This window comes from Cucurbita maxima, unplaced genomic scaffold (assembly GCF_002738345.1).
Source record: "Cucurbita maxima cultivar Rimu unplaced genomic scaffold, Cmax_1.0 Cma_Scf00029, whole genome shotgun sequence".
NCBI lineage: Eukaryota > Viridiplantae > Streptophyta > Magnoliopsida > Cucurbitales > Cucurbitaceae > Cucurbita > Cucurbita maxima.
The window spans coordinates 3,076,152-3,100,801 of record NW_019272045.1 but is presented as its reverse complement, the minus strand read 5'-3'; the positions used below and the strand labels follow the sequence as shown (position 1 = coordinate 3,100,801).

At 40.7% G+C, this 24,650-nt stretch overlaps 5 protein-coding genes across 9 annotated transcripts; 3 read left to right on the top strand and 2 right to left on the bottom strand.

Moving 5' to 3' along the window:
- Positions 1-557: 557 nt before the first annotated feature.
- LOC111465525 (casein kinase 1-like protein 1) lies at positions 558-5,449 on the top strand. The gene is made up of 14 exons (XM_023109937.1): positions 558-886; positions 956-996; positions 1,985-2,054; positions 2,176-2,324; positions 2,408-2,503; positions 2,627-2,697; positions 2,797-2,858; positions 3,775-3,838; positions 3,919-4,003; positions 4,084-4,210; positions 4,329-4,411; positions 4,494-4,557; positions 4,669-4,814; positions 4,906-5,449. Exons 1-14 carry the CDS (start codon positions 811-813, stop codon positions 5,200-5,202), a joined length of 1,431 nt encoding a protein of 476 aa, XP_022965705.1. The 5' UTR covers positions 558-810; the 3' UTR covers positions 5,203-5,449.
- A 179-nt stretch (positions 5,450-5,628) lies between these two features.
- Positions 5,629-9,092, bottom strand: LOC111465677. Of its 5 annotated transcripts, XR_002714223.1 has the most exons (5): positions 8,970-9,092; positions 8,576-8,870; positions 7,639-7,712; positions 7,435-7,553; positions 5,632-6,124 (listed from the first exon to the last, which is right to left on the bottom strand). XR_002714223.1 is itself a non-coding variant. In XM_023110186.1 (4 exons), the coding sequence occupies exons 1-4, from the start codon at positions 9,032-9,034 to the stop codon at positions 6,112-6,114; spliced, it is 492 nt and encodes a 163-aa protein (XP_022965954.1). In that variant the 5' UTR covers positions 9,035-9,092; the 3' UTR covers positions 5,629-6,111. The 5 variants fall into 5 exon arrangements, 2 of the variants coding, with proteins under 2 accessions (XP_022965954.1, XP_022965953.1); XM_023110186.1 differs by lacking the exon at positions 7,639-7,712 and having other exon boundaries at positions 5,629-6,124; XR_002714221.1 differs by lacking the exon at positions 7,639-7,712 and having other exon boundaries at positions 5,630-5,817; positions 5,959-6,124; positions 8,576-9,092.
- A 1,475-nt stretch (positions 9,093-10,567) lies between these two features.
- LOC111465635 (tetraspanin-2-like) lies at positions 10,568-13,120 on the top strand. The gene is made up of 2 exons (XM_023110117.1): positions 10,568-11,209; positions 12,588-13,120. The coding sequence occupies exons 1-2, from the start codon at positions 10,712-10,714 to the stop codon at positions 12,897-12,899; spliced, it is 810 nt and encodes a 269-aa protein (XP_022965885.1). The 5' UTR covers positions 10,568-10,711; the 3' UTR covers positions 12,900-13,120.
- A 128-nt stretch (positions 13,121-13,248) lies between these two features.
- LOC111465523 (ectonucleotide pyrophosphatase/phosphodiesterase family member 1-like) lies at positions 13,249-20,047 on the bottom strand. Its single transcript, XM_023109934.1, has 2 exons — positions 19,970-20,047; positions 13,249-14,842 (listed from the first exon to the last, which is right to left on the bottom strand). The coding sequence occupies exon 2, from the start codon at positions 14,798-14,800 to the stop codon at positions 13,355-13,357; it is 1,446 nt and encodes a 481-aa protein (XP_022965702.1). The 5' UTR covers positions 14,801-14,842; positions 19,970-20,047; the 3' UTR covers positions 13,249-13,354.
- Positions 20,048-20,083: 36 nt separating this feature from the next.
- Positions 20,084-24,544, top strand: LOC111465537 (enhanced ethylene response protein 5). The gene is made up of 13 exons (XM_023109959.1): positions 20,084-20,441; positions 20,530-20,666; positions 20,786-20,879; positions 20,950-21,039; positions 21,143-21,208; positions 21,535-21,624; positions 21,749-21,805; positions 21,985-22,046; positions 23,421-23,508; positions 23,633-23,709; positions 23,794-23,868; positions 23,990-24,095; positions 24,176-24,544. The coding sequence occupies exons 1-13, from the start codon at positions 20,160-20,162 to the stop codon at positions 24,305-24,307; spliced, it is 1,356 nt and encodes a 451-aa protein (XP_022965727.1). The 5' UTR covers positions 20,084-20,159; the 3' UTR covers positions 24,308-24,544.
- Positions 24,545-24,650: the final 106 nt, after the last annotated feature.

The following is a 24,650-nucleotide window of genomic DNA, read 5'->3' as shown; positions in this document are numbered from 1 at the left end:
TACCCGCCGACTATCTATATATGCCAAGTCACGCGTTTTCACGCCCACGTTCTTTTCACGGCGCAATTCCAGCAATTTAATAATTATATTTAATTACTTTTTTTATATATATATATAATTTAATACCCATAATTTAAAACGATTTTACTTTTATGCCATTATAGTTCATACTAAATTATACAAATTTCCTCTGGAAATGTGATTTCTTTATTTTAATATTTAAAAACATCAAGCTATGTTTATATTTTAATTATTTTTAATCCTACATTTTATTAGTTGATTTATTATCATTTTTTTGTTAGGTAAGGGATGAATACATTATTTATAAAAAAGAAGTTGGAAGTCCACCAACCGTCAATTGAAAGATAAAAATATGAAAAAGAAAAGATTTATTGTTTAGATGGGAGAATTAAAAAAAATCATAATAATTAATAGGGACAGTACCGACCTTTTAATTTATTGTTTGAATATACTCAGAAATTGGAAAAAGGGGAATAGTCAGTTTTATTAAATTTATTGTGGGTTTCGAGTAAAACCTAACTTTTAACCCAACTCTGGCCTTGGAGTGACCAAAAGGAATGATAACCAAAATTGTGCCCTAGATCTCTAATTGCATTTTCTTTGCCTTCCTTTCCTAGTCGATGAACCTCCCCCCCATTCTCTCCGCGTGGAGATGGCGGTGAATTTTGAATTCTTCGCCCTCCTTACGCTCCATTCCTCTTCCACTTCCTTCTCTTCTCTCTTTCCATGTTGAACTTTTCGTAATCCTCTTCCATATTTAGGTTTCTCTTTATTCTTTTTGCTTGCCGGATGGAACCTCGCGTCGGTAATAAGTTTCGGCTTGGCCGGAAGATCGGCAGTGGCTCCTTCGGGGAGATCTATCTCGGTTCGTGTTTCTCCTTCGATCTTCGGCATTCGAAGTTGTGTAGACTTAACGTTTGAATTCTTTGTGCAGGTACTAATATACAGACAAATGAAGAGGTTGCAATTAAACTCGTAAGTGTTCCGATCTCAATTCAACACAGCGATTGTAGTTCCGCATAGTCTGCTTCTCTTTTTATGCTTAGATGCATTCATTTTTCCGTTTTCCCCTCCGGAGTCGACGTTTGTGGTTCTGAAGTCCATACATGCCTGGATTTTCCATGAACTTTTCCCTTATTTGCGAGCCAGGAGTTGAAGTTACGCAGAAGTTGCTCCAGCCTTTTGTTTTGCGTCAGATTCGCCAACTGGAGAGGTTTTGGATGAGAAGAACATTCATGTTTGAACTGATGTTGCTATCTTCAGAGACTAACAACGATTTGTGTGGTACTTGGCTAAAATAAAGCAAATAGCAGGAGTTTTCTGGTTCTAGTTGAGAGGAACGCTAGTGCTTTCTAGTTAAGTGACTTGGAGATGGAGTGAGTGTGGATAATTTTAATGTTTGAACCGAGGTTGCTCTCTTCTTAGGAGAGCAACGATTTATCTGAGACCTGGCTAAGTTCATGCAAATAGCGAAGTTTTCTGGTTCTAGTTGAGAGGAACGCTAGTGGTCTCTAGTTAAGCGACTTGGAGATGGAGTGAGTGTGGAGAATTTTAATGTTTGAACCGAGGTTGCTATCTTCTTAGGAAAGCAGCGATTTATCTGAGACCTGGCTAAGTTCATGCAAATAGTGAAGTTTTCTGGTTCTAGTTGAGAGGAAGCTAGTGCTTTCTAGTTAAGCGATTTGGAGATGGAGTGAGTGTGGTGAATTTTAATGTTTGAACCAAGGTTGCAATCTTCTTAGGAAAGCTGCGATTTATCTGAGACCTGGCTAAGTTCACGCAAATAGCAAAGTTTTCTGGTTTGGTTGAGTAGCATGCGAACTTGTATCTTATGCAGTGCATGTTTGATAACTTTTTCATTGTGTTGTAAATGCTTCTTTCAGCTGAATGCTGTAGTCTGCGTTTTCTTCTGAGCTGGTTCATCTTCTTAAAACACATTTTACTAAACATTTCTTACATTCAGGAAAACGTCAAGACGAAACATCCTCAGTTGCTGTATGAGTCTAAGTTATACAGAATTCTTCAGGGAGGAAGTAATGAATCATCCTTCTTCTCTTTATTATAATTGTTATTAATTTTTACTTTTTGTGCAATCATAACTTTTTTTTGTTAATTATATGTTCACTTTTCTTCTTTGGAATCTGTTGAACACAGCTGGCATACCTAATGTAAGATGGTTTGGAGTTGAAGGAGACTACAATGTTCTTGTAATGGATTTGCTTGGTCCCAGTCTTGAAGATCTATTTAACTTCTGCAGCAGAAAGCTTTCTTTGAAAACAGTTCTTATGCTTGCAGATCAAATGGTAGATTAATTTTTAGTAAATTGACATCTTATCGGCCTTCTATTATAATTTAAATTCCAAACTTGATGTGGTTGTTTTCTCAGATTAACCGTGTTGAGTTTGTCCATTCTAAATCCTTTCTACATCGAGATATCAAGCCAGACAATTTTCTGATGGGGCTGGGAAGGCGTGCAAATCAGGTATTTATTCCAGATTTACTGGAATATGTTATTTGACTTCATAAAATCTTAATCAATCTTAGTTTTTCAAAGAAGTACAGAGTTGGTGCATAATATAGAATTTCCTTTTTATATAATATGCAGGTTTATATCATTGACTTTGGTCTTGCTAAGAAGTACAGAGATAGTTCTACTCATCAACACATTCCCTACAGGTGATAAGAGTTCGTAGCTGTTGCCTTTACCTTCTCTCATGATTTCTTTGTTTTTGCTCTTATTGCTAGTCTTTTGATAATTGTTTCTGGTTGCTGTAGAGAAAACAAGAACTTGACTGGGACTGCAAGATATGCTAGCATGAACACCCACCTTGGGATAGGTACTTCTTTTACCTTTAAGATAATAATATTTGTTCTCTGTTCTTGCTATTGCCTCGTCAAGTTTCACGTTGAATCTTTAACATATCAATAATAGTATGTGGAATCGCCTTGGTCGTGAAGCTGTGGTAACCTAAATGAATGGGCACTACATTAATGTATCATCTTCTTAAGAATTAGGACACAAACATAGCCTGGACACATTTGATAAAATATATATTTGTAATGATTGGCAAAAAATCTTTTTGACATTTTTTAAAATTATATCTGTGTTTACAACTCATTCCAGAGTTTTCAAACATAGTGAATCATATAGGGTGTAGATTTTGATATGCAGCTTTTTTGTGGAAATAAGAAACTAAGCCTTGAATTGATATTTGAGAAATTACAACAGAAAGATAGCGAGACTCCTTTTACAGTGTTACAAGAAAGCACCCCAAGAAGTCAATATCATATGATGATTGACAAGTTCTAGTCCTTCCACTCAATTAACTTGTTTGCCTTTAAAGAATGCACCGATTCCACTCCAAACTACTATTGCTTTAACAGTATCAATCCACAATACTCTAGCTCTCCTATTAAGCCCATGAACACGGCCTTGAAACATACTACTCCCAAACATCCTCCGAGTGTTCTTGTCCATCCACTTAATCCTTAAAGTGTTCTTTTGAAAACATCCTCCGAGTTTCTCCACCTAATCCTCATTTTGCTTTTCATAATCCCGCCCAACTTTCTTTGCTTTTCATAATGTCCGTGATTTCTAGATGCACTTGTTTGAAATTAAGGCTCTCCTTAACCTCTATTTCACCTATGGGGATTGTTTTATCGTTTTTCTCTTCATATTATTTAACTAATTAAAGCTTGTTATCACCTTTTTTATTAATCCAGTTTTCTCTTTACTGACAATCTGGTTTGCAGAGCAAAGTCGAAGGGATGACTTGGAGTCTCTTGGTTATGTCCTTATGTACTTTTTGAGGGGAAGGTGATTAGTTTTCACCACTTTGTTTTTTGCTATCGACTACAGCTTTCTACTGCTAGTTCATTCTTTCTTTGTTCTTGTAGTCTTCCCTGGCAGGGACTGAAAGCAGGAACTAAGAAACAGAAGTACGAGAAAATTAGTGAGAAGAAAGTTTCTACCTCTATTGAGGCAAGTTGTTTTTAAATTACATTTTTGGAGCCATTCCTTAACACTACTTTTGTTTCTAAAAGAATTTAATTCTTTTCTAGGCATTGTGCCGTGGTTATCCATCAGAATTTGCATCATATTTCCATTACTGTCGATCGCTTCGGTTCGATGATAAGCCAGATTATGCTTATCTCAAAAGAATATTTCGTGATCTCTTTATTCGTGAAGGTTTGTTTTCTTTTCTTTTCTTTTCTTTAAATTTTTTCTTTTTTTAATTTATTTATATGTTATACCTGTACTTCTGGTATATTGATGTCTGTTTGTTGTTATTGGTATTTTGCTACAGGTTTCCAGTTTGATTACGTGTTTGATTGGACCATTTTGAAGTATCAGCAATCACAGCTAGCCACGCCTCCGACTCGTACCCTTGTTAGTTATTTGCAACTTGCTTTTGTTGTGCAATTGTGACTTTTCTTTCAGGCAGCGCTGAATGTGTCTTCTTTTTCTTTAGGGTGCCGGTGCTGGAACCAGCTCTGGAATCCCTCCTGGTATGGCAAATCCTGATAGACAGACAGGTGCTCATCAGTTTGGTTAATTTTTTATTTTGTTTTTCAGCTTTTTTGGTTGGCTGATAACCACTTGTTTTTAAATCTCTTCTCAAGTGTTGTTCCCTCTATTTGACTTAGGTGGAGAGGAGGCACAACTAGCTGGGATGTCGTCTTTGATGGATTCATCTAGGCGGAGAGTATCCGGGCTGGCCATGAATGCTGGGACTTCTGCCAAACAGAAGAGTCCAATTGCCAACGATTCTGCAGTTGCCAAAGACTCTGTGGTACGTATAACAACTAATCATATATTCTACTTTAATTGAATAAAATTGTGAACCAATATAATAATAGATGGGAGTCGTGTTGCAATTGCAGTTTCCAGGCTCTAATATTGCAGGGAGAGGATCATCAAGACGTGCAGCTGTGTCGAGCAGCCGGGAAGTGTATGTTGGAAGTGAATCAGCAGATCCACACCGCTCCCGAACCACGGATGCTAGTCCAGGGGCATTGCAGAAGAGCACAAGTGCGCAACAGAGAAGCCCACCAGTTGGACCTTCTGATCCCAAGAAAGGTGCATCAGGAAGGCACTCAGGACATGTAAAGAACTACGACTCTGCTTTGAAGGGGATCGAAGGGCTGCACCTGGAGAACGACGAGAGGGTGCATTATTAAAAAGCGAAGACACTTGCTTCACTTTCCACTTGTACAAGAATAGGAGGATTATTTCCTCCTCCATTTAAAAAGGGTGTGGTGATTTGGGAACATATTCAACTCTCCATTTATGATTCCTCAGCCTCTAATTTGTGATTCCTTGTTTTATTGGGATTTGTTTATGTAGAAGTCCACGTTCACCCTATAAATCAAAACTCTTGTGAAGTAAGATGCTTGTTATTATATTCAAACGTAAATTACCCGACTACCAGCTATCCTTCTAAATTTTATGTTTTTAATTCCTTTACTTACCATTTATTAGTAAGAACCTCAATGTGGAAACTCAACTGCTTTAATGAGGGGAAAAATGTCTACATTCAATATCTATTAAAAATTGATGATCCCTGACAACCTAAAATATTTTTTTAATTTTTTTATTATATTATTATTATCATTTTTTGCGTGTAAGATAAAAAAAATTGAAGGTTTAGTTGAAAGTGAAACCTTTCTGTAGATTGACCCCCTCTTTTTGTCAGTTTAGCTTCATGAATTGAGTCGAATACTAGTTCGTGGCCCCCATCTTTCCGTAGAAGCTCCAATAGAGTAGTCTGAACCCATGCGGAATTGCAAAAGAACCTTACATACACAAGTTCAATGAAATTCTTAACCAAAAACTGGTTGAAAGAGATGAGATTATGGTTAAAGCACTTGGGGAGGCACCAAATTCGAGCTAAGAGTGGATTTGGTTAATGAAAGAGGATGAGATTGTAGTGTTACCTGCAGAAAGTAAAGTAAGTTCATGGCCACTCCAGAATCATCCATCCATCCACATAGGCATACGACTGAGTAGCTTAGTCTATCCCTTGGCGGTTCACCAAGTCAGTAGGACACTCATTAGTTGGCCAAGAATGCTGAATATGAACCAAAATATCATGTTCCCAACCTGAAATTCCAAACGAAATATCATTAAATGAAGAATTTTCCAACTAAAGAAACTGAGAGGACGATAATATAAGCCAAGCACGGCCAGGCTCCACAACCACAAGTTTCATTCATGCATATTCAGTTTCATGGCATTCTGTAGAATAATTTCTTATACATGTACTCTACATGAGACCCAAACTCAGATAAAATATCTTAGCTATTAAAGGAGATTCAAATGCAACAATACATTTTTTTCTTTTTCATTCTCGAACTTGGTGTCAACAAACTCATCAAAGCAATGTTCAGAAAAGGACAACGAAGTGAATCGTTTCTTTTCTTCACAAGATAAGAAGAAATTCCTGATTTCAGTATATCAAAGATTGAACATAACGATAAATCACAGTCGAGAAAGAAAATTGCTTTGAAAAAAATATGGGTTGAGAAACACAACCTATGGGCGTTGTTTGTCCCGTCAACATATATAAAACCATCACAATGGGAAAATGGGAAAATGGAAATATGGATGAGCAATTATCTACAGTAAGCACTTATGTACACGAATGGAAATATGGATGAGCAATTACCCTCACATTGTTTATAAACAAACTCAAGCAAACAATAGCAGCGAAATTCAAAAAAGGAAAATGCATGCAAAGATAATCAATGTTACACCGGATAAAACAGCAAAGTCAAACCTACACAGTTTAAAGTCGTTAAATCAAATAGTACACCTTGCGACTTGGCCTTCAAATTTCCATCATGTATTTTATCATCATTCCTCAGATAAATGGTAGATTACATATTCCAGAATATCTAGAAAGCTAAGGAGACTTAGCTGGTATACTATGGATACAAATTCATTCTACAAATTAAGAGAAGATAGTTTCCAACATAGAAGGCTGCAATAAAATTCAATGCCGACATGCCCTTCCTAATTATATGATAGATAGTGAGAATGTTAATAATAACACAACGAGATGGTTTTTCCATCTTTATGTATTATTGAAAGCTAGATTGTGTAGTTAAATGGATTTCTATATTCTCTCATCAAGTATGTTGGACCTGTTTTTGTCATATTATCCAGAAAATGAAATTGCAAAAGAACTAGGCATGAAATATCAATAATGAACTGTCTGCTTAAAGTCAGCATGGTTTATTCTACCTCTCCATAAGGCTTATGTCGACATTAAAAATATACAATAACATTATGTAAGCAATTTCAACATGTTAAAAACATGAGTAGCAATCTATAGATAAAGCTAGAAATTGTCTAACATCACTCAGCTGATAATCCTCCTAAAATATTGTGTGCGAAGTACCTTAACTGACCTGAGAATCATGAAAACTGGATGGAAAACTGCAACAGTGGTTATAATTACAATTTCAGTCAGTAAGCGTCTAGTTATTATATACACAATTGAAATCCATCCGAAGGAACAATTATTACCCTGAAAAAAGTAAAGAAAACAATCATATACACAGTTAGAATCCATCTTGAGCAAATTTCCCAGAGAATTAATTAAGAAAACTTACAGGCTCAAACATATGTTTCTGCATAGCCATCTTCTCAACAAGAAAAGAAGAAAGGGAGACTACAGGGAGAGAGGCTGCATGAGCAAGAAAGGAATTGCCTATGTCAGTTAACAATTTTCAATACATATGCTATAAACTAATAACGGCATATAAATCTTATTTTAGTAGCAAACGAAATATACAGATATACAAACACATTAGAAGTGGCCATTCTCGCAAGGATCTTCAACTAAACAAAACATCTCGAGTTAACAAGCCATAATACAGAAAGAGAAATTACACTAAACCTAAGAGACGATACTCTTCCAGAATTGATTAAACGAAAAACAATGAAAGAATAAACTAGCAAATTTCTCTTCTTCTATGTTGTGTGCCAAGTTCACATGAACTGACTCTAGAGGAGGCACACCTTCATAAGATTCTCAATGTTTAGTCTGCTGCTTACAGCAACAAGCACTACTATACAGAGGTTAAACAGATCTGCGTGGCTCTGTCATTTAAAGTGAATAAAATGGAGAGCATTATATATGCATTAACCATCAGATCTGATCTAAAACTTAAGCCAGAAATAACAAGGCGTGTTAGCCATAGTTTTACGAGTGTATAGTATACTTGATGACATTTCAAGATAGTTTGAACAAATATTCCATCACAGAAAAATTCCTTCGATAAGCAGTCGGCCAAAGCATAATTTCATTTAAGAAACAGAAAATCGACCTCAGATAGTCGTTTAATATTTCCAGCTATCCAGTTTGTGACTACTTATGATATCTACTAGGAAGAACGGATGTATATACGAATGTAATGGCGAGTTCAATAATATGACAGCTAAAATAAACCAAGAATTTCAACATACTTCTCTGAATATCGCAACAGAGCTCAGAGGCTCGTCGCCGATACGTAAATTTCACAGCGTAAACATCAAAATTAGCGTTACCTCGACTCTCGGCCTTGTCACCCGATCCTTCTCCGGTTCCATTAGATTCGGATTTTCAATAGCGTCATTTCGATCCTTAACCTCCTCAGAGCTCTTTGCAGCCAATAAACCATTAAAACTTGCATGATCCGGAGGCGAACTATCACTTCCACGAATGTTCGTCCTTAAATTTTTATCGTACTCGTCTCCACCGGTTGTAGCACTCGGTCTCCTACGAAGGAAGCGGCTGGCATCCAAGACTGTTAACGAGCTATCCAAGGCGGTTGTACTCTCGAGTGCATCGGTGATCGCCATCCTACAAGCGAAAACATCAACAATAGACGGAATGAGAGAGAAAATCCGAAAAGATAAGCCGAGACAAAACCGGAGGGAACGACGAAAATAAATTAACAACCGAATCAACCGCGCACAGATGGTATAGAGAGAAAGAGCGGGAGCGGGAGCGGGAGAAACTGACATATTCAATGAACTCAACGTTGCGCCAGAGAGAACAAAAAGAGTCCCCGAGGAAGACCGAAAAACAATATTGGATGATTATGTTATTCTACGTGTAAATGAAAGATATAAATACGGTTAGCATTGTAGGTTTGTTTATAAAATAATATATATATATTTTTTATTAGTAAATAAAAAAGGATGAAAGAAAATACATGCAAAATAAAAATGAAGGGCAAAAACGTCAATAGACAATTCTCTTAAGAAACCCATATATAAGGAGGCCATGTCTCCAATACGGACATTCTAAGCCGAACAGCATAAGATGCTTCAACATTTCATGTTATTGCAAGAACTGTTGAACATTGATGGGGGACGTCTTTTTATCCCACATCGAGAGTGCTTCCACGTTTTGTGTCCTATTTATAGCTCTAGGCCACGCTAGGGATCGGTTTGGTTTCAGAATTTGTAAGGTTCGTGATTCTTCTTTTCCTTTCGGTATATGTATGTTATTAAGCATTTATGATTAAGGGTTACTCTTACTTAAGAAAGCTCTAGCCAAAGAATGATTGATTGCTCGAAGTTGTTAACGAGACTTGCAGGTCCTGCAGAGCTATGGAGTCGACGACGGGTACATGAGGGGAAGCCTTTTGCATTTGAAGATTTGTTTGTATAAACTCGGTTTGTCTGATTAGATGATTGGCTAATTTAGTCATCAATAGAAGTCCTCTTGCAAAGCCCAAAAACACTTATACTTAGAGTGACAATACCATACTATACTCATACCCAAAAACACTAAAACACTTATACTTAGAGTGACAATACCATACTATACTCATACCCAAAAACACTTATACTTAGAGTGACAATACCATACTATACTTATAGTATAGTCATGTCAATAGAATCCTTAAATATTGAATCACCAACGGTTACAGGTCTATTTTGTTCGAGAATTCTAGACAAAGGGTCGAGCCTTAACTAAGGGAGCTTGTCCAAAGGCTCTATAGTGTACTCTTTCTTTTCCTCCTCAATTCTACCCATTTTTGCAGCACTCCCACTCCGGCATTGCATCGAACACCTTGTATGCAGTCTTGAATTCCCAAATCAAGAGCCTACTAGAGAGCCAAAGCAACTGAGATTATTTCAGAAAAGTTGGGATTTCAAACTGTAAGCCCTTAAATCAGAAAATAATACCCAAAAAAAAAAAAAAAAAGAAATGGAAATGGCCAAATTGGGATCTGGGTGGGTCAGAATCTGAGCACATGGCTTCCATTTTCGTTCCAACGCTGAAGGAATAAACTTATTAGCTTCAACTAACAACTCAAGGTACGGAAAGAAGACTGGTCTTTTCAGAGCTTCTTTTACAAGATCCGAGACTTCCACGCATTTTAGAGATTGTATGAATCAAATGAATGCAAACTTGAAATTTTATATACTAAACTTTAATTTTACTTATTTTTATTATCTATCCTTTTCAGGACACTAAAAATAAAAGAAATTAATGTGCCACGTGGGAGCACGCTCTACTACTTTGGGCAATGTGAGACTTGCCACACGGAATGAAACTTGATAAACCCACAACATCTCGAAACGACGTGTCGGTTCTCTCTCAGTTCTTTTCCTTTCCAACTCTCGACGGCACGACCCTTCGCTCATTCTTCCTTCCCCATTGGCCATTGAAATTGAGCGAAAAATCCCATGGGTGTAAGCAACAAGATCACAGCAATTGTGAACTTCTTGGCTCTCCTCTGCTCCATTCCTATAATCGGCGCCGGAATTTGGCTGGCTTCCAAGCCTGACAACGGATGCATCCATTTTTTCCGGTGGCCGGTGGTTCTCCTCGGCGTTTTAATCCTCCTCGTCTCCTTAGCCGGATTCATTGGTGCCTACTGGAACAGACAAGGGCTATTGGCCTTTTACCTCTTCTGTATGGCTCTTCTAATCGGCCTCTTGCTCGTCCTTCTCGTCTTCACCTTCGTCGTCACTCGCCCGAACGGCACCTACTCCGTCATGGGCCGCGGATTCAAAGAATACAGGCTCGACGGATTCTCGTCCTGGCTCAGGAATCATCTCACTAATTCTCGAAATTGGCCAAAGATTAGGACGTGCTTGGCTGAATCTAATACTTGTCCTAAGCTTAACCAGCTGTACGTCGCCGCCGATCAGTTTTTCGCGGCGGACATCTCGCCGCTTCAGGTCAGTTCCTTAATTCCAGGCTGGAATTGATATTTTTTTTAATATTTAATTTCTTGGAATATGCTCCATAGGGCTCTGCTTTGATTTTGATTTTGATTTTGATTGGCTTTTCAGACCGCAATCCTGCTCGGTGAGTCGGTTGTTTAAAATAAAATTAAAAAAAAAGGATATTAAAATTGTTTAAAATAAAATCTTTTTTTATTTTATTTTATTTTATTTTAAATATGGTGGTTCTCATTTCACATCAGATCCTAGAAGAAACCCTTGGTGGTCCGTATTGCAATGTTGTTTGGAATTTTTATTTTTTTCTTAAAAGAAAATAAGAGGTAATCCCATCTCTATCTCTTCCATCAGTAGTAGCATGTGGCTTGTTGATGTTGGGTGTCCCAAGTCCCAACGACTTTTGGAGTCTACAAGTCTCTCATGTATTTAATGACTATTTTTTCTTTAAACTATAGTTTGATTTGGAAATTTTACCATACCATTCACTATATTTTAACATTTGATTTGAAAGATTACCTAACATATATATATATATATATTGATTTTGTAATGTAAAGTGTAAATAAAGGGTGCCAGTTTCATTTTTTATCAACGTTGAGGAATATTGATATAAAGTGCTTTTTTGCAAATAAAAATATATTCCATAGCCTTTAGAAAATTTCAGGGGTGTTTTTTTTATCCTGGATAAATATATTCTTTCTCTTTTACCTTCAATTCGGTTCGGTATTTGAGTGATCTTAATAACGGAAGAATTCAAGTTACTATATATACCAATAAGGAACACTTTTTTCTTTCTGCAGCTCAACCATATAAATTTTAAAATTAAGTTTGTTTTTCTGGAACAATTCTATATTGAGTGACTCCAGGAAAAAGATAGTAATGTGATTATATTGCAGAGGAATGTTAGAGAATGCACATTATATTGATTATATTGCAGAGGAATGCACATTGGGTCCGCATTTTTGGATGATAAAAGTTCCACCTCTTGGCTAATTTAGAGAAGGATCATATCTTTATAAATAAAGAATACTCTCTCCATTAGTGAGAAAGTTCAAAGCAAAGTCATGGAAGCTCAAAATGGACAAAATAGACAATGCCATCCCAGAGTTAAGAGTTCCGATTCATAATCGGGTAATTTTAGGGTGGCTAATAAAATCCCAAACAATCACCCTTTTCATTTAGAACACTCAGATTTCATACCCCAACAATAAAGTAGACAGCTAAGATCTTATTGGGGGTCCATTTTGATTCCAAATCTGTTCATATAGCTCTAAATTGGTTGATATGGCTGCCAGCTAATCAGTCCATTATGAGCATTCAAGAGTCTTGGGAAGGAACTTAAAAGCTTACGTCTTGGTTTTTACTGTGTGAACAGTCAGGATGCTGTAAACCTCCAACGGCTTGTGGTTATAACTTTGTGAACCCAACACTGTGGCTGAACCCTGGTAATCCAATGGCTGACCCTGACTGCTATGTTTGGAGCAATGACCAGACCCAGTTGTGCTACAATTGCAACTCTTGCAAGGCTGGTCTCTTGGGGAATCTCAGAATGGAATGGAGGAAAGCCAATGTGGTTCTCATTGTCACTGTGGTTGTCCTGATTTGGGTCTATGTAATCGGCTGCAGCGCCTTCAAGAACGCTCAGACCGAGGACCTCTTTCGCCGATACAAACAGGGATGGATCTAATCTAATCTTGTTTGTTCGTATGAATCAAATGTCTTCATCTTTGTATATTCCAAATGTTTATTACTTTCCTTTGCTTATTTTAGTGAATGAGGCATTTGAGGTAAACATGTCAAGGGAGACAAGCTATTAGAACATGATGATCATCACCTAATTACCAACCTAATTACCAAACAGAAACGCAGAAGAAAATAAACATTGTTCTTTGTGGTAGGAATCACGGATCTCCAGGATTGTATGATATTGTCCACTTTGAGCATAAACTCTCGTGACTTTGTTTTGAGTTTTCCTATAAAGTCTCGTACCAATGAAGATGTATTCCTTACTTATAAACCCTAATCATTCCCTAAAGTAGCCCATATGGAATTTCTTCCCAACAATCCTCAACACTTTGCAACAACGATGTTCGAGTTAAAACAATTGTCGTGGCAATCTGTTCGGGCAATGTGCCAAGGATTCTATGGCGAAGGCAAGAGAACAGATTGGGGAAATGATGCAGAACCATTGTTAGGGGCAGGTTTGATGTTGAGAATTGAAGTAACCAAGTTATATATCTGAACATTTTCAAAAGAAGCGACTTTTCTCCCTCTTGCAAACCGTGGACCATGGCCAATGAAAATGGTTCTCATGGAAAATATGGCATTGTCATACCCATGATCTCCTCCACACTCCCTCCCTTTACTGTTCTTCATCTCCACCTTAAATCCCTCTTCAACCAACCCGATCACCGGAGGAATCCGATCGCTCCCACTGTAGTGAAGCCGAGACGGAAGCTCTTCCTTGACATACATTTTCAGATACTTCCCATTCTCAACTTTCCCAGATTGCAAAGCTTCATTCATTTTCAAGACAACATCAGCAGGTGAAACATCAGACGGTGGACGAATTGCTAGCAGAGGAGTTCTTGATTGAACCCACCTCTCTGGAATCACAATCCATGGAGCTAAATCCTCAAGAAAAATCAACTTCTTATCACAAGTTCCGACCATTCCATGATCACCAACCAAGATTACATTAACATCCTCGAATACTCCTCTTTTCTCCAGGCCAGAAATTAGTTTACCAAGCATTAGATCAATTCTAGCTACAGCATCAGTGATTTGTGGATCATCAGGACCAACCTTGTGACCCTGATGGTCTGGGTCCTCAAAATACAGAGTCATGAACACAGGAATTTCCTCACTAGGCAAATCAAAATACTGCAAAATCATATCTACTCGTTCCTCAAATGGAACTGAACCATTATAATGATGACAGAAATTTGCAGGGCAAGACCATGAGCCTTTGTTTACCTCAGCACCGACCCAGAAGGCTGTTGCTGCACTGAGCCCTTGATTGACCACCGTCTCCCACAGCGGCTCGCCGAGCCACCACTTAGGGTCGTGATTAGCCATCGTGAAGGCGTCTCCGGTCACTGGATCGAGAAAAAAGTTGTTGATAATGCCGTGATGGGCGGGATAAAGGCCAGTGACGATCGAGTAATGATTGGGAAAAGTTAGAGTTGGAAAAACAGGAATCAAACCCCTCTCGGCCTCGGTCCCATTTGCAATCAGACGGTCAATGTTTGGGGTTGAGGTTTTGAATTGATACCCAAATCGAAACCCATCGGAGGAGATCAATAGAACCACTGGACGTTTCAGCTTAGAGAGAGTACGGGCGGTGGAGCTGACACCGTCGGCAGTGGAGGCGGCGGAGAAGAAGAGGAAGGCGAAGGCTATGGCGGCGGAGAGAGCGAAACGAGTACTGAAAGTAAGAGAAATGAAGACAATGCTTCTTTTGTGAGATGGGTTTGAAGAGAGCAAAGCGGTGGAAGGGCTAGACGAGTCTTCTTCCTGATCTGCCGTCGGACTTGGCTTTTCCCGCGACGGAGACGGCGGCGGCGGCGGATTGGAATCGTGACCCATATCGGAAAAACCAGTTCGTATACTCTCGTCCTTCTTCCGGTCTAGGCAGCGGTGTTGGTTTTCACAGAATTTCGGTGAGAGGAAATTCAGAAAATGCGTAACAAAAAGGAGAGAGAAAAAATAACTCTGAATTTGACTGCGTTGAGGTTGTTTTGTTTTCTGAACAATTCTCCTATTTAAAGTAAAAAAGGAATTCTAAAATTGGCTTGGAGAGTGGCCAACTAAATCTGTGCCACTCCCTTCTAAAACTCTGGTGATCCATTCGACGTGATTTGTCAAATGGTCAACCTCACGATTTTCTGAAATCGTGTGAATAACAAAAACGGTAAAACTCAGGTTTTATCTAACAATCTCCTCCTAAAACCTGTAGTATATCTACCTTACTATTTGAACTCCGATCTTTGAGCGTAGTTCTTCAAATTTCACCCGCGCCAGGGACTTGGTGAAGATGTCTCCAAGTTGTTCCTCTGTTCGGATGTAATCAATTTTGATGAGCCCTCGATCTGCACGTTCTCGAATGTAGTGGAACCTGATTTCTATGTGCTTGCTTCGTTCATGCAAAACTGGATTTTTGATCAGGGAGATCGTAGCTTTGTTGTCTACGTATAGCATTGGTGGATCACTTTCTCTCCCGATGAGTTCTTCCATTAGTCGCGCAAGCCAGATCCCTTGTGTTGCTGCCATCGAAGCGGCGATGTATTCTGCTTCACAGGAAGACAAAGCAACTACCTTCTGTTTTGTTGATTGCCAGCAGATTGCGCCGCCTGAGAGAAAGTAGATCATTCCGCTAGTGCTCTTACGATCATCAACGTCACCGGCCATGTCACTATCACTGTAGCCAACTAGCTTGAGTTTCTCCTTTCCGCTCCCTGCGCAGTATCTTACACCCCAGCCTCTGGTTCCGGCTACATAGCGCAGGATGCGCTTGACAGCCGCTAAATGCTCCTCCCTAGGTGCTTCCATAAACCGGCTCACATATCCAACAGAATAAGCAAGATCAGGACGAGAGTTTACCAGATAGCGTAGACTCCCGACAATGCTGCGGTAATTGGTGGAGTCGACTGTCGTCGTAGTGCCAGCCTTCCTTAGTTGGAGTCGGGCCTCCATTGGCGTCCTTGTAGGATTACTGTCCACAAGTCCAGTTGTGTCCAGCAGCTTCTTTGCGTATGCACTTTGGCAGATGGAGATGCCGGTAGAATTCTGTTGCACTTCGATGCCGAGATAGTAGCTGAGCACGCCGAGATCGCTCATCTCGAAGTTTTTCGACATCTCCTTCTTGAACCTTCCGAGGACTTCCATGTCACCTCCAGTGATTATGAGGTCGTCGACGTACACTCCCACGATTAGTCGCTTCTTGTCATGGCCGTGCGTGTACATGCCATGCTCAGAGGCGCAACGTTTGAATTTCAGTGACAGTAAGGTACTGTCGAGCTTCGCGTTCCAGGCTCGTGGAGTTTGTCGAAGCCCGTAGAGTGCCTTGTGCAGGCGCAATACTTTATTGGGGTTGTTGTTATCCAGGAAGCCAGGTGGCTGTCGGACATAAACAGTCTCCTTCAGCTCTCCGTTAAGGAAAGCAGACTTTACGTCCATATGGTGAACCTCCCAAGAGTAATGTGCTGCAATTGCAAGTAAGAAACGAACGGATTCTAACCTTGCCACTGGCGCAAATACCTCTTCGAAGTCCACTCCTTGCTTCTGGACGTAGCCCTTCGCTACCAGACGGGCCTTGTGTTTCACAACCTCTCCTTTTTCGTTGCGCTTCAGTTTGAAGACCCATTTGAGCCCTATGGCTTGGTGTCCCGGCGGCATATCCTCCAGACTCCACGTCTGATTTTCGGTGATGGATGTCATCTCCTCCTGCATTGCCTTCAGCCAGCACGGGTTCTTTTCTGCTTCGGCGAAGGTGTTCGGTTCATCTGCACTGATGGCATGTAGTTCGGCCACTTCTTCGAGCTCGCGCACTGCCAGTCCAGGTGGTTCACCTCCTCCTACTAGGTCGTCCATCCTCCGGTACCTGGCCTCCAGATCAGTATCGTGATCAGCATCCAGCGTCGAATCCGCAGTCCGTGGTGTTGCGAATTCCACTGGTTCAGGGGTTGCACCTGCTGGCGGCGGTGACGGCTGCTGATGCTGGGCTCCTCCTTCTTCCGGCTCAGTGACGAGGTACTCCACCGTGAATTGATTTGGATTATGGTCTGCCTCGATCACGTCATTCCACTGCCAGAAGGTGCTTTCATCGAAGACGACGTCGCGAGACACGTGAGCTCGCCCCCCTACAGGATCATATAGTCTGTACGCCTTGCTCCCGGGTTCATAGCCGATAAAAACGACCTTCAGCCCCCTAGGATCGAGCTTGGCGAGGTGGGGACGTGTTACCTTCATGTAAGCAACGCAGCCGAACACGCGAAAATGATGTACCGCTGGTTTTTTGTTGTACCAGGCCTCATATGGTGTCTTCCCGTCAAGGCTTCGGGTTGGTGACCGATTGAGGAGATATACGGCCGTCATTACTGCCTCTCCCCAGAATCTCCCAGGCATCCCGGCCGTCACCAACAATGACCTTGCTGTCCCGACGATGGTCTGATTCCGGCGCTCCACCACTCCGTTCTGTTGGGGGGAGTAGGGCGCCGTTAGGTGCCGTTGTATGCCGATTTCGTCACAATACTTACCGAAACTTGTCGAGGTGAATTCTCCGCCTCGGTCTGTGCGCAGCACTCGCATCTTCTTCTCACATTCGGCCTCCGCTCGCGCTTTAATGCACTTAACCGCCTCTGCCGCCTCACTTTTCGCTTGCAGCAGGGTCAGCCACATGAAGCGGCTTTTGTCATCGACTAATAGGAGGAAGAAACTCTTACCGCCTGGAGTCGCCGGCTTGATGGGCCCGCAGATATCGCCGTGTACAAGCTCCAACGGCTCATCGGCTCGATAGGATGTTCGAGACGGAAAGGGTGTGCGCCTCTGTTTGCCGATGAGGCACCCGTCGCACAGCTTGTTCACACCTTTGATTGCTGGCAAACCGTGCACTAACTCCTCCTTCTGTAGTTTTTCTAGAGCAGGAAAGTTTAAATGCCCGTACCTTGCGTGCCACCTCCAAGATACCTCTTCGATCTTGGCCGAGAGACTGACAGGTTGCTCTATCTCTAACTCCAGGATGTAAAGACGGTTTGTCGTGCGCCTTGCCTGTGTGAGCAGCCGTCGTTGATTATCGCAAATTTTGAGTAGTCCGCGCTCGATGGAGATGAAACAGCCTGTCTCATCGAGTTGACCCAGGCTCACAAGGTTAGCCTTGAGCCTCGGGATGAAGTAGACGTCGGTCAGCTTGCGATGCTCGCCTCCCTTGCTGGCGAATAGGATGGTGCCGCGTCCTTCGATCTCTACGATGGATCCGTCGCCGAATTTCACCGTCCCGCGGATCCCCGAGTCGAGTTCGGAGAATGCAGATCTAGCCCCGGTCATATGGTTTGTTGCCCCTGTGTCTAGGATCCATCGCCGGTCCTTGTGTTGCTCGTCCCGCTCGCTGATCTGAGCGAACACTCGCTCCTCCTCCAGTTGAATTGGCTCCCTAGCTGGTGCCACCTTTGCTACACCCAGCTGGAGCTCTTTCTCGAGTTCAACATCGTTGTTGATTACCTCCATTTCCGTGGATTTGGAATCGATAGCGGGGACACATGCACTTACCATGAAGAGAGCTGGCTCGTCCTCCTCGGATTGAGCCACATGGGCCTTTTCGGCCTTCTCCTTGTTCCTAAGCTTGCTCCAGCAATTCCTGCTTAGGTGTCCTCTCTTCCCACAGTTCGAGCAGATTGGCCTGCCATTGGTCGACTCCTTCTTTTGATTCCCATCTTTCCTGCGCATGCGCCCGTGGGAGATCCATGGCTTCTTACCGTCTTTGCGGCTGGAGGAGGACCCGTTGCTCTGGCCGGTGTTGTCACGGAGCTTTAGACGTGCAAGCCATTCCTCCTCTGTGAGGAGTAGACGACCCCCCTTGTCGACAGCTGAAATGGTATTTTTCTTCCGCTGCTCGACGTTACGCAGTCTTCCGGTCACCTCTTCTACCGTTAGGTCGTTCACGTCAAGCAATGTCTCGATTGAAATCGCAACTTGCTCGAGGTGATCAGGGACAACCTGCAGCATCTTCTTCACGATTTCTGTCTCGCTGATGCTGCCACCGAGTGTGGTGATGTTGTTGGCTAGCCCCGTGATCCGCATTGAAAAATCATCGACGGATTCACCGTCCTTAAAGTGGATCTCCGAGAGCTCCTTCCGCAACTGCTCGATGTTGGATTCCCGCACTCGCTGTACACCGACCCGACGGGATTTGATTCCCTCCCAGGCCGATTGCGCGGTGCGCTTGGTGGAGAGAGATGCCAGCATCTCTGGGGGCACAGATCGTAATATGGCGGCAAACGCCAACCGATCCTCACGGTACTCAATCGTTTCTCCTTCCTCTGGCTCAACAGCATGCCATAACCCTTGCGCTTGTAGGTTGACGCGCATCAACAAGATCCATTCGTTATAATTGGACTTTGTCAATATTGGATACTGAACGACGGCAGTCGTTGTCTCCCTAATCACCCGCTCAACGATAACTTGACGCCCTCTTCGTGGCGGCGGTGATGGAGATGTCGGCACACGACGACGGCGTGGAGGAGTGAGTGAGCCTGCCCGAGATGGGCCCCACGATGTGTGTGTTTTTACACTTTGCATTTTCTTCTACTCGAACCTGAGACCTTTGTGATGTTAGGTCAACGCTCTAACCACTTGAGCTATTCAACTTGTTTGTTGATAGGTTGGCTCCTCTGCAATGATATACACCGATCTTCAACTTGGCTCTGATACCACTTGTTGGTTTTCACAGAATTTCGGTGAGAGGAAATTCAGAAAATGCGTAACAAAAAGGAGAGAGAAAAAATAACTCTGAATTTGACTGCGTTGAGGTTGTTTTGTTTTCTGAACAATTCTCCTATTTAAAGTAAAAAAGGAATTCTAAAATTGGCTTGGAGAGTGGCCAACTAAATCTGTGCCACTCCCTTCTAAAACTCTGGTGATCCATTCGACGTGATTTGTCAAATGGTCAACCTCACGATTTTCTGAAATCGTGTGAATAACAAAAACGGTAAAACTCAGGTTTTATCTAACAAGCGGGACTTCGGATGAAATATTGTTGTCAGCAGCAGAGTGTATGGTTCGCAGTTGTATTTTTTAAAAAATTTAAATTTAATTATAATACTTAGCGGCATAAATCATTTTATTTATACTAATCTCTCATGGGCTTGGCCCAAGGAAAACCGACCTCCCGAATTAACTTGAATGGGCCGATCTAATCGAATAGGCCCAGAATAGAGTATGCTCAAAACAGATGCGAAATCAGGAAACGACACCGTTTGGCATCGCCGTAGAATTGACAGAGAGAGGCAAGGAGCAGGACTGTAGAAGAAAGGCTTGGAGAATTGCAGCAGAGAGGGAGGCGGCAATGGCGTACCTGAGTATGGGAGAGGCACATAGAAGAATTACAGAGTACTTGAATCGATTTTCGGACTCTGTTGCGTCTCAAGATGGAGCTTCTCTCAAATCTCTTCTTTCTCTCTCCTCCAATTCCCCCAATCTTCTCGCCCTCGCCGACTCTCTCAACGTTTTCCAGGTACTGTCTCAAGTCTACAAGAGCTCTGATGATCGTCATCGTTGTTAATCATTGGTGAAGTTTAAGTTTGGGGATTGGTTTTTGACAGGATGCCAATCGATTAATCAGACAGTCGGATAGATATTCTCAGTTTGGAGATATATTGGTGAACTTCTTTCGTGCATTGCAGTGTTACCGTCTTGGAAATTTGGTTGATGCCTATCATGCTTTTGAAAAATCCGCCAAGTATTTGTTTCCCCTACAATCTATTTGAATCAGCTTTCGTTTGGGCTGTACTTGATTTTTGATGCTTTATTCTAGTTTGAAGTCGTGTAATTGTGCTTGTAATGGTGGAAATTTTGCAGCGCTTTCACTCAGGAATTTAGGTCTTGGGATTCAGCTTGGGCGTTGGAAGCATTGTATGTAGTTGCTTACGAGATTAGGATCATTGCAGAGAGGGTATGATCTTAGGTCTTATTTGGAATTTCATGTGTTCATTAACTGGTTAATTAAGCTTCTGTATTCACAGGCCGACCGAGAGCTCGCTTCGAATGGAAAATCGCCAGAAAAGTTGAAAGGAGCTGGCTCGTTTCTTATGAAAGTGTTTGGGGTTCTTGCCGTATGTTTCTTTGTTCAAACAATTTATTACGTTATCTTCCGCATAGCTACTTTAGATTTGCGGATTTTTGTTGCTTACATAAAATTTGTTGATTGTATTTTAGGGAAAAGGCCCTAAACGTGTTGGAGCATTGTATGTGACATGTCAGTTGTTCAAGATATACTTCAAGGTAAGAAATTGTTTGGCTTCCAAAAGTAAAAACTATAATCTTCAGATTCAGTTTGATATTTCTTTTACCCGATTTTATAACAATTGTTTTCGAAAAGTACCCAACTTTCCCTGCTGCACTCTATCCATTGTATTTGAATTAATGGCAAAGAAATTCAAGCTGCCAGGATATTGTTGCGATCGAAAATAGAGAAACGTAGTTGGAGAAAATCTCTGTTTAGTTGAAACATTACGATTTATAGCAACTTTTTAAAATCATATCTGATGCTTAGCTTACTCTTGTGTATCTCTAGTTATATAATGATGAAGTAACTGATCTGATTGCAGCTTGGTACTGTGCACTTGTGCCGTAGTGTGATAAGGAGCATTGAAACCGCTCGGATATTTGACTTTGAGGAGTTTCCTAAAAGAGACAGGGTCAGAATTGGTTTTGGTTGCCTTTATCCCCCCCGGATCGTCATCATCCTGTACTTTCATCAGGATGGTTCGGCCATCGTGGTTTATATTGAAAAGTTCTGATTAAAGTAAATGTGTTATTTAGGTGACCTACATGTATTATACAGGCCGTCTGGAAGTTTTCAATGAGAATTTCCCTGCTGTGAGTAATTCTATGGCTTTATCATTTAGGGCTTTGGAATCTAAATTGCTCAATTAATGCTAGTAGTTCTATGGTTTTATCATTTTTTTCTTACCATGTTGTGAATAAATAATACGTGAAGCCCTTTTTCCCTTTCTTCTCAACCACTTTTTTACTGAATCACTTCTGTGATATGGCAGGCTGACCAGAAGTTATCATACGCCTTGATGCATTGCAACCCTCAAAGAGAAGCTAATATAAGGTTTGACTCAGGTGTGCTTGCTGCATATGATTTGCTTTTGCTTAGACAATTATGAATAGATTATTGAGTGGCTTATTTAGTATACCTTTGTATTTATGGCTGAATGCTTCAAATAGATAAATCTTACATCTATATGCTGATGAGAGGGTACATTTAATATTTTCGAAAATTAACAGCTCGTGCATCTTCTTGTAAGAATATATGTTGCTCAAGCCCACCGCTAGTAGATATTGTCCTCTTTGGGCTTTCTCTTCTGGACTTCCCCTCAAGGTTTTTAAAGCGCGTCTTCTAAGGAGGGGTTTTTAAAACTTTCTGGGATCTCACAATATAAGACGCTCATGACAAGATGACCTACAATCCTATGGCTTGTCATAGAATTTAATCAGTGGTTTTAATTTGGGAGAGGCCTCCTGTCCGGTCATCATCTTTTCATAGGAAATGACATGATTATTAATCTTTTCAACATTATGCATGCCCATGAGAAAGCATCCATCCTGGACATAAAATTGCTGCACACCTTAGATTCAGGCCTCAACTGTGAAGCATTGTATAGGGAGCTCTTAACCTCTAGTATCAGGTATAAGCTTGCAGGAAGAACATTGCAGCAAAACATGGAACTACCTGCCTAGGGCTTGGATCTTTCTATCTGTAAATGATTCTTGGGGATGTTGGGACTTGGACTTTGTAAGATTTTTTCAGTATATAGAGATATGGGGGCATTTCTGGTTCCTTCTCAGTTCGATTTCTGGTTCCTTCTCAGTTCGACCTCTTTCTAATGATGTCATCATCACCGCTTCCCATGATGATGCCTTGCTACTTGAACCCATGAACCCATAGAAATTCAAGTTTTTTTTTTCCTTTGGGAACTGTCATTTAAGCTTAAACATCCCTCTATGGCTCTGATCCATGGACGGTATCTGTCATTCAAAGAAGAACGGAATCATAAAGGCACATCTTCATCAACTATTAGTTTGCTGAAAATTTCTGGAGCTTGGTCAAAGACAAAAATACATTCATTACTGTGATAGAGAAGGAAGATACTTCGGCCCCACGGTTCTAGAGCTTGACGAAAGCCTGTTTTTCCTTCCAACTATTATACTTTTGTACTTTGCTTGGCTGGTGACTTGCCTTCCTCTCTCTTCTTTGTCTTCTCTCTTTTCTTTTCGTTTTTCATGGTAATAGTTATTATAACTTCATATCCTTGACTAATTGTTTATGCCCGTTGAAATATTCTTTGGCTTATTAACATATCATTTAATAGTTGTTTTGATTCATTTGGTAATCAATTATCTAGTTACTTCTTGAATAGTTCTCTGTAGCTTGTGAAATTTAAGGAAGTTTTACCCATGCTAAGTCGCAATAATTTTGGAACAGAATGATATTAAAATATCTCATACCTGTAAAGCTTTCTATGGGCATCTTGCCTACGAGGGTGCTTCTCGAGAAGTATAACCTTTTTGAGGTATGGCAAATTTTTACAAATTACAAATGTTCTCAGCCTAAATTATTTAAGCTACTTGTGAAGCTTTCTAGAACATAATGATATTTATGCATCATAAAGCTTACTAGTAACGTTCTTCTCGCAGTATGGAAATGTTGTGCAATCTCTTACAAGAGGTGATCCGAGGCTTCTTCGACAAGCTCTTCAAGAGCACGAAGATCGGTAAACCTGTTTTTTCAATTTTTCATCTGTGAGAATATTTCGGCCAAGGATGTATACTCGAAGTTGTTTCCTTTGTTTTATCAGGTTCTTAAGATCAGGGGTGTATCTCGTCTTAGAGAAGTTGGAACTTCAAGTTTACCAAAGATTGGTGAAGAAAATGTAAGCTCACCGTTCTTTATTTTGTATCCTTTTAGTTTATGGATAGCTCAAACCAATCTACGGACTCAAAGAGGCTCCTCACTATTTGTTCAGTATTTCTGATTCATTACACTCTCTCCAGCTACTTTATACAAAGGCAAAAGGATCCAAACAAAGCTCACCAGATCAAATTAGAAGTAATTGTAAAAGCTTTACAGTGGTTGGAAGTAGACATGGATGTCGATGAGGTATTTTGTTTATCCATCTCTCAATGTTATAATAGTCGACAATTGACCCGTGTTGTCTCATACATGCCTTAAACTTGCAGGTAGAGTGCATCATGGCCATACTCATAAATAAGGGTCTTGTGAAGGGGTACTTCGCCCACAAGAGTAAAGTTGCAGTGGTAAGCAAACAAGATCCTTTTCCTCGACTAAATGGAAAACCAGTCGGTTCATGAACCAATAACTTAACAAGGTTGTTTTGTAGTCATTAGTCTATTTAATTGGCAGCTTTGAAGTGTTTCATTGTTCTGGATCTCTTCTGCTTAAACACTTATTTGACATTGAACATATTTAAACGACTGACTTGAATCAAAACTACACCATCTTGTACTACAAAAATGGTGTGCAGAGCAGAATTAAGAAGCTTAGTCGAAGGGTAAATTTGTTCATTAGTGGTTTAAAGATTTATTACATTCAAGATAGCCTTTGAAATACTAATGAATTTTTGGAATTAAAGCGTCATCTATTTTTATTCTTTATATTTCGAAAAAGTCCTCGTTATTGCACTCTAATATGCAT

Excerpts from the sequence above, each read along its gene's own strand:
- LOC111465525 (XM_023109937.1), top strand. The coding sequence starts at position 811 with ATGGAACCTCGCGTCGGTAATAAGTTTCGGCTTGGCCGGAAGATCGGC. Across the intron at positions 2,325-2,407 it reads TTATGCTTGCAGATCAAATG|ATTAACCGTGTTGAGTTTGT; the intron begins GTAGATTAATTT and ends TTGTTTTCTCAG. Across the intron at positions 4,211-4,328 it reads TGATCTCTTTATTCGTGAAG|GTTTCCAGTTTGATTACGTG; the intron begins GTTTGTTTTCTT and ends ATTTTGCTACAG.
- LOC111465677 (XM_023110185.1), bottom strand. The coding sequence starts at position 9,034 with ATGTCAGTTTCTCCCGCTCCCGCTCCCGCTCTTTCTCTCTATACCATC. Across the intron at positions 7,554-8,575 it reads TGACAAGGCCGAGAGTCGAG|GGTAATAATTGTTCCTTCGG; the intron begins GTAACGCTAATT and ends TACTTTTTTCAG.
- LOC111465635 (XM_023110117.1), top strand. The coding sequence starts at position 10,712 with ATGGGTGTAAGCAACAAGATCACAGCAATTGTGAACTTCTTGGCTCTC. Across the intron at positions 11,210-12,587 it reads CGGACATCTCGCCGCTTCAG|TCAGGATGCTGTAAACCTCC; the intron begins GTCAGTTCCTTA and ends CTGTGTGAACAG.
- LOC111465523 (XM_023109934.1), bottom strand. The coding sequence starts at position 14,800 with ATGGGTCACGATTCCAATCCGCCGCCGCCGCCGTCTCCGTCGCGGGAA.
- LOC111465537 (XM_023109959.1), top strand. The coding sequence starts at position 20,160 with ATGCGAAATCAGGAAACGACACCGTTTGGCATCGCCGTAGAATTGACA. Across the intron at positions 21,625-21,748 it reads AGTTTCCTAAAAGAGACAGG|GTGACCTACATGTATTATAC; the intron begins GTCAGAATTGGT and ends TGTGTTATTTAG. Across the intron at positions 23,710-23,793 it reads CTTCAAGAGCACGAAGATCG|GTTCTTAAGATCAGGGGTGT; the intron begins GTAAACCTGTTT and ends TTGTTTTATCAG.